Below are 16,913 nucleotides of genomic sequence, written 5' to 3'. Positions count from 1 at the left end.
AGCATAAAAAAAGCAGAACGGGTTATTAAAAAAGCAGAAGTTTTTTTTTTTTAAATTACCAAAACGGTTTTTATCTATAGGTTGTCTGTGTAGAAGATAAAGAAATAATACATCATGGCCCTCGCCCTCAAAGAGTTCTCAGTCTCTTGAGGTAGCTGAGTACATGCACAAGTAGGGTTTTGTATGATAGTATAACTTAAGTATGTGCAAGATACAGCCCGAGTATTCAGCTCTCGTCCTTTTCCCTCTTCAGGCAAGGCATGTAAGTTTAGCTTTTATTTGCAATTTTAAGCACATTTCCAACTTCTGGCTTGTATCTGCCTAATTTGTTCAGTAATGTGAAAGTTACAGCTTTTAGAATGAATTTATAATGAAAAATGTCTATTTTTACAGAATAACAGTGGGATAAGTGACTAAAACTTGATATCCAATTTCAGTTGGTACCATTGGATGGCTGAAGGTACCACAAATAAATACCATAAATACTCATCCCCTTTGGTCCATTACTCCTTGTCTTACTGGGTCTTGATTTTTTGTTGAGGAAATCACCATGTTCTAGTCATTTAGGTGCACTGTCTGAATTTTTGGCTTCTCATATTTCCTATATTCCACAGATGTTACCGAGTATCTTTCACTTGTGTTTTAACATTCTGAATCTGGAACCAGATACAAGTATTACTATCCATTAAATCAGTGAAATCAAACACACAGAACATGCAGTACAGCTTGTGAAGTTGGTGTGACCTTTTTTGTTTTAAATTCAGTGCCCTTGGTGAGCCATTTTGGTTTCTGGGAGGCACAGGTTCACTCTTCTGCCATGGACACTACATTATGAGCGGACCGAATATTAGACTTACACGTTAAACGTGGTACAGTAGAAGTTTTTGTAATTATTAAGTAATTTTGAGTCAGCTTTTATAAATACTGTGTAATGCTCTAAATTGTTTTTAAAAATTATGTATTATATGATATGTATCCCTGCCCGGCTCTGGTCACTTACATAGTGGGATAAAATAATAGCTCCTCCACAAACACTGGTTCTGTCCTATGGAGTTACCAGCCTTAGGACCCAGCACTTGTTGGAATGAGGCATTTTTGTTAGAAATTAATGACTGGGTTGTGTTTTTTTTTAACAATTTACCCCCTCCTAAACAAGTCTTCAGTGAAAGGCTGCCATCTTGTGGTTTTTAAAAATACAGGATTTAAGAAAATTATTTTGAATGACTGCTGAGATTGTATGTATGTAGTTTTAATGGTACCAAAATGAGTAAGAAATGAATATTATTAAATCTTCTCTTTGAATTATATTTGTTTATCCTTTGGACAGATTTTTCTTCATTTTATTTTAACATTACAGATTTTTTAAATTTCTGTTAATTAAAAATTCCCCTTTTAGCCTACTCTCAAACATTAGTAGTAGAAATACTCTTCTGCAGTTGCAGTTTTAATTAAGAACAGGCATTGAAAATTTTGATATTATTAAGGCTTTTCTCGTGTCACTAATTAATAATAATAGAATTATTTGGATTAAAAGTACTGTTCTTTAAAATGGATTAGGTTGGTGCAAAAGTAATTGCGGTTTTTACAATTGTTTTTAACCTTTTGAATCGCAATCAGTTTTGCACTAACCTAATAATTATTTGAAAAAATATTATATCCAAAGGAACCTTAATTTTATAATATAGAACTCCATTTAATAAAAAGTAAAGTAATATTTAGAAGAAAAAGAAACCTCAACTGGGACCTCAGTTTTGGATAGTTAATAATATAAACTGAAATAATTAATTTTTCTCAAATATTAGGGAGGCCCTTATTTATAACTAGGGAAATCTTTAAATCACCTCTTAAATAAGGAATGGAAAGTACTTGCAAGTTAGTTCTTATATAATATCAAGGCAGTTTTCTATATGATACATCATCAAGTTATAAAATTGCTTTTTAAAATAACTTGATTTCATTTATTTAATCTCATATCTTGATTTATATCTCCTGTCCGTCTTGGTTTGTAGTATTCATTGTACTTAAAAATAATACTCATTTCTTCAAAAATGTCTTCTTACTGAAGCATGTAGTGCCTCTTCATAGAACAAGGAGGACATGTATTCTCTCTCAGAGACAACCAGAATTCTGGTACATTGGTCCTATGTGTTTCTGTAACGTGGAGTCATTAGTAATCATGAGAGGGAAATCATTGAAAGAGAAAGTTGTTATCCACCAAAAACTCTAGATGTAATACTCCTGAATTGCTCCTCTAATTTTAAGCAGGTTATGGCAGCCTTTATTTAAACTGCTTGTTTCCCCCTTAAGCAGGGAGGGAGAAGGCTTCAAGTCAGGGTATCATTTGATGTCTTGGCGATTTTTCAAATGTCTTACAGTTACGCGAAAAAAGAGTCGGATCTCAGCGGAGCCCAGATGAAACTTCGAGAATATGAAGCAGCACTGAACTCTAAAGATGCAGCTCTGGCTACTGCACTTGGTGACAAAAAAAGTTTAGAGGGAGAATTAGAGGACCTGAAGGATCAGATTGCCCAGGTAAGGTAAACTCTGCTCTTGAGACATATTTGGCAGGTTAATTGCCTCATCTGCTTTAGTTGGTTGATTGATTTTTAAATTTATTTTCTATTTTAGAAAGTATTCATTTGATTTTTTTATGGCTTATCTGAAAGGTAGTCTTGGGGTAGCAAAGCACCATCGCTCGTAAGTCGTATCCTGAACATACTGGCCTTGTTGCTGCTCTTCTTCCTGTCTCTTGTGTTTATGCTCTTTCTGTTTTTTGCTCTCAAAGCCTGTTTCATTATTGTGCCAAATGTGAGGCGGGAAAAGAGAAGGTGTCATCATGGTGCTGGGCGCACAGGAAAAAATGACAACGGTAGCTAAAATCGTTGGTTTGAGTTTTGAAATGTAACCCAGAGGTCTCTGTTCATTCCCTGTTGCCAGTTACCAAATTTGAGAAGTGTTTTGGTGTGGCTGCCTGTGGTGTGGCCAGCAATTGAACACCCAGTTTATGATAAAGGTTATAATGAGGGACTCTCATACATGGGTACATACACAGAAGTTGTAATACTTGATTTGATTCAATCCATAATTATCAATTAAAATTGTTACTAAATGACTGCTATATGATTTTCATCCTTTTTTCCCCCCTTATGTTAGTTGGAAGCCTCCTTAACTGCTGCCAAAAAACAGCTAGCAGATGAAACTTTACTTAAAGTGGATTTGGAGAATCGCTGCCAGAGCCTGACTGAGGACTTAGAGTTTCGTAAAAGCATGTATGAGGAGGTAACTATATGTAATTTTACTTTTTTGAGGAATGGAGGGATCCTAGAAGGCTTTGTTATAACTGTATATGTAAACAAAACAAAAATGGGAGAAATTTTGGAGGTAAATTATTCAAGGTATTGCTCTAAAAGGCTGCATATAGGAGTTCAAGCTGTTATGGTAAACATATGATTTCACTCCATCTCATTTGTATAGGCTTGGTCACAGCGGTTAATTACTGTCAACCTGTTTAAGCATTTGTATTAGTTACCTATTGGTGGCTAACAAATTACTCCAAAATTGAGCAACTTAAAACCACATACCTTTAATTGTCTCACAGTTTCGGATGGTCAGGAATCTGAGAGCTGCTGAACTAGATGGTTATGTTTCAGGGTCTCTCATGAAGTTACAGTCAGGCTTTCAACTTGGGCTAGAGGAGCTGCTCCGACCTCATTCACAGGCTGTTGGCAGGAGGTGTTATTTCAGCAGGGGCTTCTCCATCGGGCTGCTACAATATGGCTTCTCCCAAGAGTGAATGATGAGAGAGCGAGAGCTGGACGGAAGCCTCATTATCTTCTGTAACCTAATCCCAGAAGTGATATACCATCACTCTCCATCACACATATCAACCATGACACAGTGTGCAAGAGGATTATGTAAGGGTGTGAATTCAGAAGGCAGCAACCATTAGGGGCCTGCAGGCTGGCTATCACAGCTTTTATAGTTATGTGTGTATACTTAAAATCGGTTACAAGCCTTTAACATCTGTGGTCGAGCCTTGGGAGTTGAAGGCATGCAGAAATCGTTGCCAAAAAAGTAAATAAATAAAATTGAAGGGGAAATGTATATTTCCTCAAAATTGAAGAGGATTGGAATTAACCCAAAGTGGAGAACGTGCAGTTAATGTTTTTGGAAGTAATATAATTTTGAAAACAGTGACTAACAATGATTTAAAAATAAAAATTTATTGTATGAGTTAAAAATTTTTTTAATTGGAGAAAAAATAATAGAAATCTGACCATTTTTATAACAAATATTAAAACAAAAAGAGGTATTGTTGGGGTGAAGTGCACTCACTGGACAAGCAGACTTTGGATAACTCTCGAGTCGGTTTCTTGTTTGAAAATGAATCACCAATACCTACCATTTTTTTTCTTCAAGAAGTGGTTTGAGAATCAAAGTGGAATGTTGTGTGTGAAAGCTCCTTGTAAACTATAGTGAATGCTATCATATAATTGTTAACTACAGTTTTGCTTTATAAATGGAGATTTTTTTATATTAAGTCGACTTAACATTTTTGTTTTGTTTTGTTAAAATTGTCCATGATCCAGAACTACTTACTTAGTTTTTTGTGTTTTTTTAATTTTTTAAATTACAGCTGACATTCAATATTATATTAGTTTCAGGTGTACAGCATAGTGTAGTAGTTAGATATTTATATAATTTACAAAGTGATCACCCCGTTAAGTCTAGTACTCACCTGACACTATACATAGTTATTACAATATTATTGACTATATTCTCCATGCTTTACTTTACATCCCCCTGACTATTTTGTAACTACCAATTTGTACTTCTTAATTCCTTTATCTTTTTTACTCCCCTCCCATCTGGCCACCATCAAAATGTTCTCTGCATCTATGAGTTTGTTTCTGTTTAGTTTGTTTGTTTATTTTGTTCTTTAAATTCCACATGTAAATATCACTACTTAGTTTTGGCGCTGTGTGTGGACTCCTGCATCTTTATATCAGGAATACGGTATTATTTTCTTTACAAGTCACTGATTCTAAATAAAGTAAAAAGTGAAAAAAGTTGTCAGTAAAAAGTAATTTAATGTTTTTAGAATGTTTGGCTAGCATCTTTCAATGTTTGGTTTTTGCCTTTTTCAGAATGAATTTTAAATATTCCTTTCTTTTTAAACATGGAAGATACAATTTATTTTTTTTGGAAAATATAATTCTGTTCAATAAATGTACCTAAGTTTCTTATTACGAACAGTTAAAGAGGAAGGGAGCTAGACAAGAGCAAAATTATTAGTAGGTGCCCAAGATTTATTGACCTAAGCCTTTAATTTGCATGTTTTTCATTTCATTAAATAGATGTGAACCCTGGGAGGTTCATAGCAGAACTGGAATTTGAACCTGGTTTTCTGATTCTGTCAAGTATATTTTCCTCTGCTAAGAACTGTTAAAAGAAAGATGAGGAAAGGCATAGGAAAACCCATGTTGTAAGATGATCCAGAAACAAGAACTTCAGTGGGTCATATCGCCCTCCTGTGGCCTCTGTAATCATTGCCATTAAAGACAAATCTGTATTTCCCCAGCTGGAGGCTGGAATGGAAATTATGTTCTGAATTTGTGTTCCTAGTCATTCTAGTTTGGAATAGTTCTTTAAAATATAAAGTGACGGATTATGCTTACATTTCTATTCTTTAATAGTGAATTGCCATATGTATTTAAGATAGTAAAGTGATATTGTTAATAAGATTCTGTATCAACTGATATTATACGTTAGCACCAGCTCTTAAAATAAGTCTTAGCTTGCTATACCTGCTATTGCATCTTAGTATGTCTAAGAAGATAGTTTCATTATGTATAAGTCTGTTAGTTGAAGTTGTCCTGACAAGTTTAACTTTTCATGTGGATTTTTTTCAGAGGTAGCCTTAGGACCATCAAAACAACAATTTAGGAAAACAGTTGCTATTCAGTGTACATAGTTATCCATGATTACATGGTACTTCAGTAAGTCTTCCAGGCCCTTCCTTGCCTTCAGAGAAATAAATAGCTATGCCATTTTCTGAAAAGAAACAAAATTTCCAGGGCTTGAGATGCTACTATTTCTGTCATTAGTTCCATGTCAGAAATCTTCTCATTTGGAAATGAAGGTTAAAAAGTGTATTCACGTGCCTGTCCTAGGACAGACACAAGGAAGTTGGTGTGTGAAGCTGCAGATGGCTCTGATGTCACCCAGACTTGTACCAATGCAGCCATGTTAAGTAACTTGGTTTTATGTCATTCCCCCCGTACCCCCAGGAGATCAATGAGACCAGAAGGAAGCATGAAACTCGCTTGGTAGAGGTGGATTCTGGGCGTCAGATTGAGTATGAGTACAAGCTGGCTCAGGCCCTTCATGAGATGCGAGAGCAACACGACGCCCAGGTCAAGCTGTACAAGGAGGAGATGGAGCAGACTTACCACGCCAAAGTGAGCAGCCCCTCTGCGACTCGCTTAAACTCTTCCCGTTATGTCACAGTCACCCTGAGGAACATGACTTGATGTGTGCTTTGTTCTGGTTTTCTTAAAAGGCGTTCCCCTAGTCTCCATGAATATAGAAAATGGATTTTTGTAAAGCAGTTATTTACAAAGTAAAAGTTACTAGAGATTGTTCAAAGCAAGTAGGGTTATTCTAATTGTATCTGAGGTAAGGGTTTATCTTTGTATCCCATTGATCATTCATGTCGTGTCATCGCAGTTAAACCCAAGCCATCCGAAAATACTTTTCTTTCGATAATAGGCACTAATCGCGTCACACATCCATTCGATGGTGAGCGAATGCCAGGCTGTACTGAGCCCATGTCATAGTTGTCCATTGGTTGTGACCACACTTCAGGCTTTTTTGAACAAAGGCCAAATGGAAAGTCTCATATTTCTTCTTCTGCCACTATTAATCATTTAAAAAATATTACAGAAACTTCTTACTTGTATTAGCAGACCATGCAAAAATCCATAAAATAACCAACGAGTACAGGCTTTCTTAGTAAATGATTTTTATGCCAATGTGTTAAATATTACATGATTTGATTAAAAAGAATTATTAGTGGAAGACTTAGGAAATTAGAGTCATAGAGGTGTTGAAAAAGATTTCCATTGCATGGCCTCAAACTATTCATGTTGCTTTTAATCCATTTTATGAAGTGGTAATTGGCTGCTGAAAGGGAGAGATCTTTTAAACTCCACATCCAGTTGTCTGACATGTATTCACGTTAGGCCTTGTACAGGGCTGGGAAGGAGCGAAAGTAAGGATCGGTCAGTCCCATGGACTGGCCTCCGAGGGAGCCAGGGAAGAAAGACACGACATGCACAAGTGTGTCCGAGAGGCATGCAAAGCCGCCTGTTACGGGCATTTGGAGAATCAGGATACTGTTTCCACCCGAGGAGCTGTTTTTCACTTCTGAAATGAAGTGTTTCCATCTGGTTTGAAATAATCTATAAGCTATTGCTTTTTGCTTAGTGCTTTAAATTCTATGTTAGATTTGGTGGGTTAGGGACATGTGATGTTAACATCACCATGGTTAAATTGCTACTGCAATTTATTATCAATATTATCTGTGACATTAGAGATATAGTGGATGAAATGTTGAAGTAGTAAACTCTGGGTGAAGACCTGGGTCTGTTAGCATCGTTAAAGCTCATACATTGAAAGACTTAAGGTCATTCATCCCACGTTAGCCAACTTCATGATGCTTTTCCTGTTTCATAAACCAGTTACCAGCAGGGCTTAGGTTTGAAATGAAATACTTTGAGATGAATCATGCTTCCTCATTTGTTTGTTCTAATTCACTAGATAAGACTGACTATGGTTTGTTTCTTCTTTTAGCTCGAGAATGCCAGGCTCTCGTCGGAGATGAATACTTCTACTGTCAACAGTGCCAGGGAAGAACTGATGGAAAGTCGTATGAGAATTGAGAGCCTTTCATCTCAGCTTTCTAATCTACAGAAAGAGGTGAGTAAGTGTCTTCCCTAAGTATTGAAGTTGAACTTGAAAGCCACCTCCAACATGGTAGTCAACCTGCTTTGCTCTGCTTGATGCCACTTGTCAGGGCAGTGGTTTTCTACACTCCGGTTTCATCGCACTCCCCAGATTTTTTCATCGTGTATTGTATAAACACCCTCCATGCAAAAGACTGTTATTCCTAAATTAGTAGATTACCCAGAGCTAAGAGAGCTGCCCCTAAAGCTGTCGGTTTATTCCCTGGCCTTATCCCAGGATCCAGGTTTTTGACCCTTCCAGCAGCGTCAGCTCCACACTGTGCTCTTCCCAACATACTCCTTTTGCATCAGTTTGGAAACCATAATGAAGAAAACATGCAGAAATTCTTTGTGGGTAGTAAATGCTTTGCGTTGCTAGACAAATGCATGAACTGCTGAATAATTAGAATCTTGGGATTTAGCATTAACTTTTGCATTAGTTAAGAATTTAGTGACTAATTCATTCATTGGTAACTGATGTGACACGACTGCGTTGCTGGTGTGTGGCCCGGAGCCCATCTGTACGTGAGGTGCCTGTAGGTGCAGCCTAATGGTTGGCACGGCACTGCTTACGATCTCTTTCAGCCTGCGGTAGATGTGTGGACACAAAGTACATACACAGCCACAGGCGTGTTCAGAATGCTTTAATAACCTACTGCTTACCTATATTTTTATTGGTTTAAATTTTCCACGGGAATGAACTTCATCTTATTCTTGATTAAGCTTCTCTTTTTTATTTTATTTTTAGTAAAATCTGTTTCTGATTATCAAACGGAAGACATTTATTGCAGGAATTTAGAAAACGAAGCAGACAATGAGTTACATAACAGGATGATGTAAAAAAAATCAGTTAAAATTGAAGCTTGTACATTGCCTGTTACATGTACTTTATTACTCGAAACATAAATTTAAAAATTATTTTAGACTTGTTTTGTCCTCATAGTAGTATTTTGAAGTTTTCATGTAACACTAAAGCTGGAAGGACTTTTGAGTTCACTCAGCTGACCGCAGACCTAGCTGTGTTTAACCACTTGCTCAGAGGCTACACACTGATATAGGGGTTTCTCTCATAGTTCCCAGTTTTCACTTTACACTTCATTTCTCTTCAAAGATTTTCATTTGGGAATTTAACAGGTAATCTTTTTTCCATTACAGCATTGTAACAGGCACCTTTCTGAAAATAGGCCTCTTTCTTACTATGACTTGACGTTTACTTCTCTCCATTTAATAAATTATATTCTAGCTATTCTCCTCTTTTTCTGTTGTATGCTTTCCCTCCCTTTTATTTTAAAATTGTTGTTTGGCTACTGCTTAATCCACTTGAGTCTGTTAGGTTTAAGGTGTTTTACAGGTGAGGAGACCAGGCTGTGGACTTGGGAGCCCTGTCTTCAGACTCAGCTTTAGGGCTGCTTCCCTGTTTGCCAGTTAGGTGTGTTTCCATCCTTGCAAGATTTTTTGTTAACTTCAGTTTAGTAGATTTGAATGATGTTAGGCAGAGCCTGGAGGTTTCCAGGAGCTGACTCCTTAGGAACTAGGAAAGAAGCACCAACTTCAACCAGAAGAGTTTTAGAAATTTCTCTGTCTAGGGGTTGGGAGGAGGGGAGAAGTAGGGATCCTTTCCTCTATTCATTACTATCAGGTTTTATGATAAATAATATATCTTGAGGAATATCTTTATTCATTGGTAAATTTTAGCCTTAGAAATATCATCAAAAAGAAAGATATCTCTTAATATTTTCTTATTGTATATCATAATAATATTTGTTGAGTCATGTCAGTTTCATCATGCCGCCTGTTAGGCCATAGAATTTCCTTTTGGTTGTGTGACTCATATTAGTGAAGTACTTCTTAAATTTTATTTAAAATTGACATAGCCTTTAAAATGTGACTTTAGAAAATATTTTTAAATAATACAAAGTGGCATTATTATGTTTTGGAATTAGGAATTTCATATATCGCTAACAGCATTTCTGTCATTTCTATCTAGAATTTTTACTTGGGCCAAATTAACTGGGTGGTCAGAGTCTGCTTGGCTTGCAGGAGTCTTCAGTGGCACTTGGAAAGCACCTCTAATTTTTGTTTTCCTAACACCCAGACTCTGCAAACTTCTGTTGCAGCTAGAACATAATAAACTAGTACAATAAACTGTTACATACTGTAAAATAAAGTAGATCAAGACCATTAAAAGTCAGTCGTAAAATTTTAGAGTTAGAGGCGGGATCTTACAGATAATCTAGTTAGACCTCTTCATTTTCCAATTGTAGATACTGGTTTAGTGAGTGCCAAAGAGATGTGTATGTAGTTAATGGCAGAATTGGAAAGAATCTAGGTCTGTATCTCATGTTGCATGCTATCTGCATGCAACATGTTATCTCATGAGATAACATGAGATAACAGATGTAGTGAAGCTGTCAAATACAATTTAAATATTTCTATTTAAAATACAAAGTGATTCAGAATAACTTTAAAACTTTTTTATACCTAATTTTTAATTTTTCCCTCTTAAAGAACTTCGTAGCATTAGAGGCAGACTAACAAGGACATCTTGGGGTGTACAAGCTAGGCTCAGAGGGTATCTCTGATTCCTGGGTAGTTTATGTCACTCATCAACTCTTAGATTCTACCTTGTTGCCCATTCTGTTTACCCCCCACATGGGAAATAAAGTGAAGAGATTGATTAAAGACATTTTGAACTTAAGTATGTTTTCTTTTAGAGAAAGAAAGATGGATTTCTCAGTTTATAGCATGTTTTTTTGCAAATGCAGTTAAATTCAAGTTCTCCGAGGCAGGGATTATGTTTAGCATCACTCTTAAGATGAATGTCTGCTTCTGATGTAGAATGTCAGATGCTACTCTGAATTGTAATTCATTGATTGATTATTTTTTAAACAGCCTTCTTATTTTGGCATAATTCTCCATTTACCAAAAAGTTGGGAAGCTTGTAGAGACAGTTCCCCCGTCTCCCTCACCGTTTCCCTCCATCGTTAGCATCTTATATCACATGGTATATTTGTTGAAACTAAGACACTGACAGACACTGACACTGGTGTATTACTAACTAGACTCGAGATTATTTGGATTTTTTTTTTTTAATTGGGGAATGTTGGAGAACACTGTGTTTTTCCAGGGCCCATCAGCTCCAAGTAGTTGTCCTTCAGTCTAGTTGTGGAAGGTGCAGCTCACTGGCCCATGTGGGAATCGAACCGGCAACCCTGATAAGAGCTCTCATTCTAACCAACTGAGCCACTCGGCCATCCCTAGACTATTTGGATTTTACCACATTTTCTATTATTGTCATTTTTCTATTCCGGGGTACCACATGTGTCCCTAGTCTCCTGGTCTGTGACCTCAGGCTTTCTTTGTTTTTCATGACCTTGACAATTTTGAGGAGAACTGGCCAGGTGTCCTGTAGACTGTCCCCCAATCTGGGTTTGTCTGGTGCTTTTCTTAGGATCAGGCGGAGGTTATGGGTTTTAAGTGCCCTTCTTGACACATCCTATCAGGGATTAATGACATGCATGTTATATCACTGGTGATGTTTCACTTTCCACATTCTGTTCTTGAGAAGCAGTCACTAAGTCCAGCCCGCTCTCTGAGAGTGAAGGACAGGAACTCAGCTCCATCCTGAAGTGGTAGTATCTACTTTTATTAAGTGGAGTTCTTAGGTGAAGTTTTATTTCTTCTCCCCCTGTTTATTTGTAAATTCATTCATTTATTTATATCAACATGGACTCATGGATCTTTATTTTATATTTTGGATTATAGTCCGGTACTACGTTATTTATCGGCTCAGTTTGTTCCAGCTTTGGACATGAGGAGTTCAGATTGGCTACCATGTCGCCCTATTTTGGAGCACTTGTTTATGTTGTTCTACTCTAAGATGCTCCAGGCTCATCTTGTATTTTTCCTGCTTCAGCCCTAGAATTGGCGATTTCTCCAGGGAGCCCTGGTTATTTTTACCGGGAAATGGTGTATAGAAATTGAGATCTGGGCTCTGAGTGTGCCCATCGGTACTGGGCTGTCATTGTTTCTAGGTAATACATGTATGCGAACCCATGTTTACACACTTGTCTGTCTACTGGTATTTATATTAAGTTAAACACGAGTTCATACTGTGTCTCTTCCTCTAACCCCATACCCCAGGGTTCATTGTAAGCTTCATTTCTGGCTTATCTGTAACTTCCCTGTCTGAGAGCAAGAAACCTGATTTGGGCCATATTGTTTACTTATTTGTTCAGTCCCAGTATACATGTGAAGCAGTTTCAAAGTTTTTAACCCGGACCCCTGTGAGAAATAAATTTACTGATGAGAATGTAGTGTTTTTGTACAGTAGGTGCCTTTTACAGACCACGTTATATTGTACAGTCTTTGCATGCTGAGCGTGAGAGAGTGCAGCAGTGCTAAAGGAACACGGTTCTTAAAGGGATAACCAGAATCCCGTTTCTTCGGTTTCTGAATAGTCCCAGCAATTCTCCAAAACATACCCACACTTTATTGTTTGTCAGTGAGTTTCTTTTGTCAATGAGTTTCCTGTCTTTTTAGTTCCTTCCTTTTGTTAACTTAAACTTCTGAGTTAAAAGGCTTATAGGGGAGCCAGACTTGACTTGTATTGAAACCACAGTTTAAAATTTTGTTTTATTTGGCCAAATACAGAAAAAGTATATGTATATTTATGACACTTCCATTTGGTGACTCTTTTTTTTAGTCTTTTGTAAGCCAAACCATTCCTCTGGGCTGTATTTTAATTTGGAGGAATTTTGGTATTTATTAAAAACAAAATCTCTTGACTGCTAATGTTGGACATTACTTAGGGTTCTATTTGCTTTCCAGTCCAGGAAGTGGTTTATGGTTTAAAATAGCTGCCTTGTGCTAATGTTGGAATGTTCCTAGAAAGTAAATGTGTTCCCTTGAATCTGAAGTCTAGAGCATGTTTGGAGAGGATTCAAGAGTTGGAGGACTTGCTTGCTAAAGAGAGAGACAACTCTCGGCGCATGCTGTCTGACAAAGAGAGAGAGATGGCGGAAATAAGGGATCAGATGCAGCAACAGCTGAACGATTATGAACAACTTCTTGATGTAAAGCTAGCCCTGGACATGGAAATCAGTGCTTACAGGAAGCTCTTAGAAGGAGAAGAGGAGAGGTAAGTAACTTAGCGGTCACTCTACCTCCTAGTCTAGTTTTTGCCCCCACCCTTTTTATTTAAAAGTAAATAGGATTAGGTTTAATTGTAAAACAAGGCAACTTTAAATATTTTCTCTGTTACTACTTTTAAAACTGAGGTCATAGAAGTAGGTAGTAATAAATCATTTCTATCTCAGCATCAGAAATTATTGCTCAAGCAGTCTTTTATTATTATTTATTATTATTATAATAAATGCTGGGCTGTGTCAGGATGGAGTCTTTCCTTTGAGATTTTTAAATGTTTTGATAATTTAATATGTTGTAAAATACCAGATTTGCTGAAAGAGACTTTATACTTATTTTTCAAATGTGGTTAGTGTATAAATCCTTTTCACACCTATTCTCAGAAAAGAGTTCCAAAGGAAGAGCATCTGATTTAGGATAAAAAGCCATTCCATTTCAGTATTATGTACATTAGAATTGTAATTTTGTAAAAATTACAGGCATGAGAAAATATAGGCATGAGATTAAGAAAAGTGTACTAAATATAACAATGGTTGTGGTAGGGTGATGGTAGATGGGATGACTTCCTCCTGTTCCCTAAACCTTCTGCATTATGGTTATATTCTATTCCTAGGAAAAACATTCCAGTTATTAGTATTATTTTTAAGAAAAATGATGGTAGCCATCCTAGCACACAGAAGTTCATGGTGGTTAAGATGTGTATCGCCTTTGTCTAACTGATTGTCAGTCATGTGTCGCTTTAGAAATGCATGTGCAGGGTAGTAATATCCATTTTTGTAAGGTGGGAAGGGCATATGTGTTTCATACACAGAACGTTTTGTTTTTCCCGTGTAGATTGAAGCTCTCTCCAAGCCCTTCTTCCCGTGTGACAGTGTCACGAGCCTCCTCCAGTCGCAGCGTGCGCACAACCAGAGGAAAGCGGAAGAGAGTTGATGTGGAAGAATCCGAGGCGAGCAGTAGCGTCAGCATCGCGCATTCTGCTTCGGCCACTGGGAACGTCTGCATTGAGGAGATCGACGTGGACGGGAAATTCATCCGCGTGAGGAACACTTCCGAACAGGTAACAAAAACAGCTCCAATTTTTTTTTTTTTTTTTTTTTTGCTAGCCAGGCTTTGCTGATTGGTGGCCTGTCTTGCAGTTGTCATAATTCCTCAGCCTTTATTGGGATTTAGTAGTCTTCGCAGAATAAGAGTTTCCCGCCTCCTGTTTACAAAAATTCATAGAAAGTATTAAACACAAATAAGAGGAGTTGGTGCTCATAGTGTGTGAAGATTTTCTTTATTAGACCTTCTTTATAGAACCAGTGCTTTTTTTCACTCCTGGTTATTTTGTCACAGTGGACTTGCTAAGGATGAATTATTGTTACTCCCCGCCCTAGCCAGATTTGTGAATAAAGTTGGAATTTAGGTGGAAAGGGTGGATATTCTTTCACAGCCGTTAACTTAGTGAAAGGAAGGAAATATGACCCAGACTCAGATATATGCAGGGGGCCCTTTTCTCTGTAAATGAATAAACAAATACTAATGATTTAATTTGTATCAAGGATAGTATGAAACCCTGTCTTGAAGTTATTTGTTTAGAAGTAAACATAAACATAAGGAATTCTGCATTTTCGAGTTGGGGCTTTTGAGAGCTCCGTGGTGAAGGTACTCCCTGACTAGGAATCGTGCAGCTGGGGGCACGCCCCCCATCCCTCCCGGGGTGTGAGATGATGATGCTAGAGGAAGGCAGGTCTGGGGACGCAGGGGGCTGCGGTAGGGTGGATGTCACTTCCTGAAGGATACCTTCGTGATTTGTCCAACCTCATTTGTGAAAATTACTCCTTTTCTCAACAGAGCTATTAGAACTATTTTTCATGTGGATGAAGAAATAATTTCGATGGGCAGTGGAGTACCAGCAGTTCTGATACTAAAGAGAATAGGCTCTAAGATGCAGAAAGAAAAGGACATATTTTCTTCTGTTTCTAAGCTTATGTGCCTGTATTTTATAAGTAATCAAGTATTAGGTGTTTCTAATTATGATTATGACAGCTAGATTGTTATGAATGTAAAAGACATACCTGATCTATTATAGCAGTGAATATGACCATTTAATTTGGTTCGCATCCCTTTTCTTCCAGTTTTGTCCTCTTTAAAATTAAGTATCTTAATAACTAAAGTTGCAGCATTGTTGAAATACCGTTTTGCTGAATGACAGAGAAGCCATGTTTTCTTTTAATAATGGGAAAACGTGAATCATGAGAAAACAGCCATGAAGCTAGTTTAACTGCCGGTATAGATTCATTTATCTGATTATTCTATAGCTTTCTGTATATTTGAAGTGACCTTGTTCTATTTTGTTCTTTGATTAGGATCAACCAATGGGAGGCTGGGAAATGATCAGAAAAATTGGAGACACATCAGTCACTTATAAATATACCTCAAGATATGTGCTGAAGGCAGGCCAGACTGTTACAGTAAGTGAATGCAGTCATCATTTAACTCCATTGTCTTAACTAACAGTTCACGTAATTCAAGAAAAATTTTGGCTTTAAGAAGCATTTTAAAAATGGGCATTAAAAGGTCTTGGACATTACTAGGGTATTAGGGAATCACACGTGTGGTTAAAGATTGTAAAAGTTCTACCTTATTGAGAGCAGTAATTGACTATTAAAAGTGAAAGAATTGACCTATATGAATTCTTTTTATTTTGTCTACTCTAGTAGATGTAAAACAGCTGTCCCTTGTAGCACAGTATAATTCTGGAGCTCCTGCTTGGCACAACGAACAGTTAGGGAGATAATCTCTTAATGCGAGGGTCTGCCTCAAGGTGACAGTCCTCAGCCTTGGTGGGTCTCAGGACCTCTGCGAAGTGTTTTGGTGTCCGGGCCACACCGCACCCTTAGTCACTCACCATCTCTGCTGTCGGGGCAGGGACCTGTGTTTTCAACAGAAGTCATGTGATCCATAGCCACTATTGTAAAGAGCCGCTCCTTTAAACACAGCATTTTAGCAAGAGTAACTTGTGGTTCTTACATAGTATCTAAGGTTCTGGATTTAGAGAGATGGGCTAGGAGCCATTCTGACTATTTTGAGTTCTAAATGGTTTACTGTTGCTATGTTCTAAATACCACTTCTTTAATAGTTATTAAATATCATTTACTCACTTGTTAGAGATGTATGCTTCATTGAGCAAACACAAAGATCCTTTGCTTTTACTTAGTAAGTGATTTAGCATACAGTAAAATCTGTTAGTTGTGATACAGATTTTTTTCCCAAAGTTACTTCATTTAACGAAAGAAAGAATTGGTAGAGTCCAAATTATTGATTTATAATGCATATGGAATTAGTATAAACAGTAGTAGAATATTAACATATTATAAGGATACATTTCCTGAGATTTTGTGGTAATTTATAAACATTAAATATAATAATGCAAAAGTACAATTCAGGGTCAAAGTTTTCATGGTGACTGTGGAACTGAAGATACTTTATCACCTGCGTTGGAATTTAAGTTTAAGCAACAGCATACATTTCTGGACTTACCCTGATTTAAGATAATGCAATAATCCAGTGTCATATAACAAAGTTCAAGTTTGGTCCCCTTACAAAAGAATTCTCATCAAAGTCGCTTTAATCCCAGAGGCCTGCTGTTCCCACACAACAGAGAAAGAAAAGCAAGCATTGGTTTTGCTTGGATGACCACCGATATACCAAGAAGTCTCCAACTTTCTCAATCCCATGGCCTTCCCTCAGGCCCTCTCCTGGCGGCCCCAGGGCTCC

General features: G+C 37.2%; 1 protein-coding gene across 2 annotated transcripts in view; it reads left to right on the top strand.

Moving 5' to 3' along the window:
- LMNB1 (lamin B1) overlaps positions 1 to 16,913 on the top strand; it is a 44,506-nt gene that overhangs the window by 17,266 nt on the left and 10,327 nt on the right. For both annotated transcript variants that reach the window (XM_074328547.1, XM_019732387.2), the window contains exons 3-9: positions 2,376 to 2,532; positions 3,154 to 3,279; positions 6,291 to 6,461; positions 7,855 to 7,980; positions 12,926 to 13,146; positions 13,986 to 14,211; positions 15,503 to 15,607. In XM_074328547.1, coding sequence (XP_074184648.1) covers positions 2,376 to 2,532; positions 3,154 to 3,279; positions 6,291 to 6,461; positions 7,855 to 7,980; positions 12,926 to 13,146; positions 13,986 to 14,211; positions 15,503 to 15,607 — 1,132 coding nt within the window. The remainder of the gene's footprint in view (positions 1 to 2,375; positions 2,533 to 3,153; positions 3,280 to 6,290; positions 6,462 to 7,854; positions 7,981 to 12,925; positions 13,147 to 13,985; positions 14,212 to 15,502; positions 15,608 to 16,913) is intronic.

This window comes from Rhinolophus sinicus, linkage group LG03 (genome assembly GCF_036562045.2).
Source record: "Rhinolophus sinicus isolate RSC01 linkage group LG03, ASM3656204v1, whole genome shotgun sequence".
Classification (NCBI taxonomy): Eukaryota; Metazoa; Chordata; class Mammalia; order Chiroptera; family Rhinolophidae; genus Rhinolophus; species Rhinolophus sinicus.
This window is presented reverse-complemented; position numbering and strand designations above follow the sequence as displayed.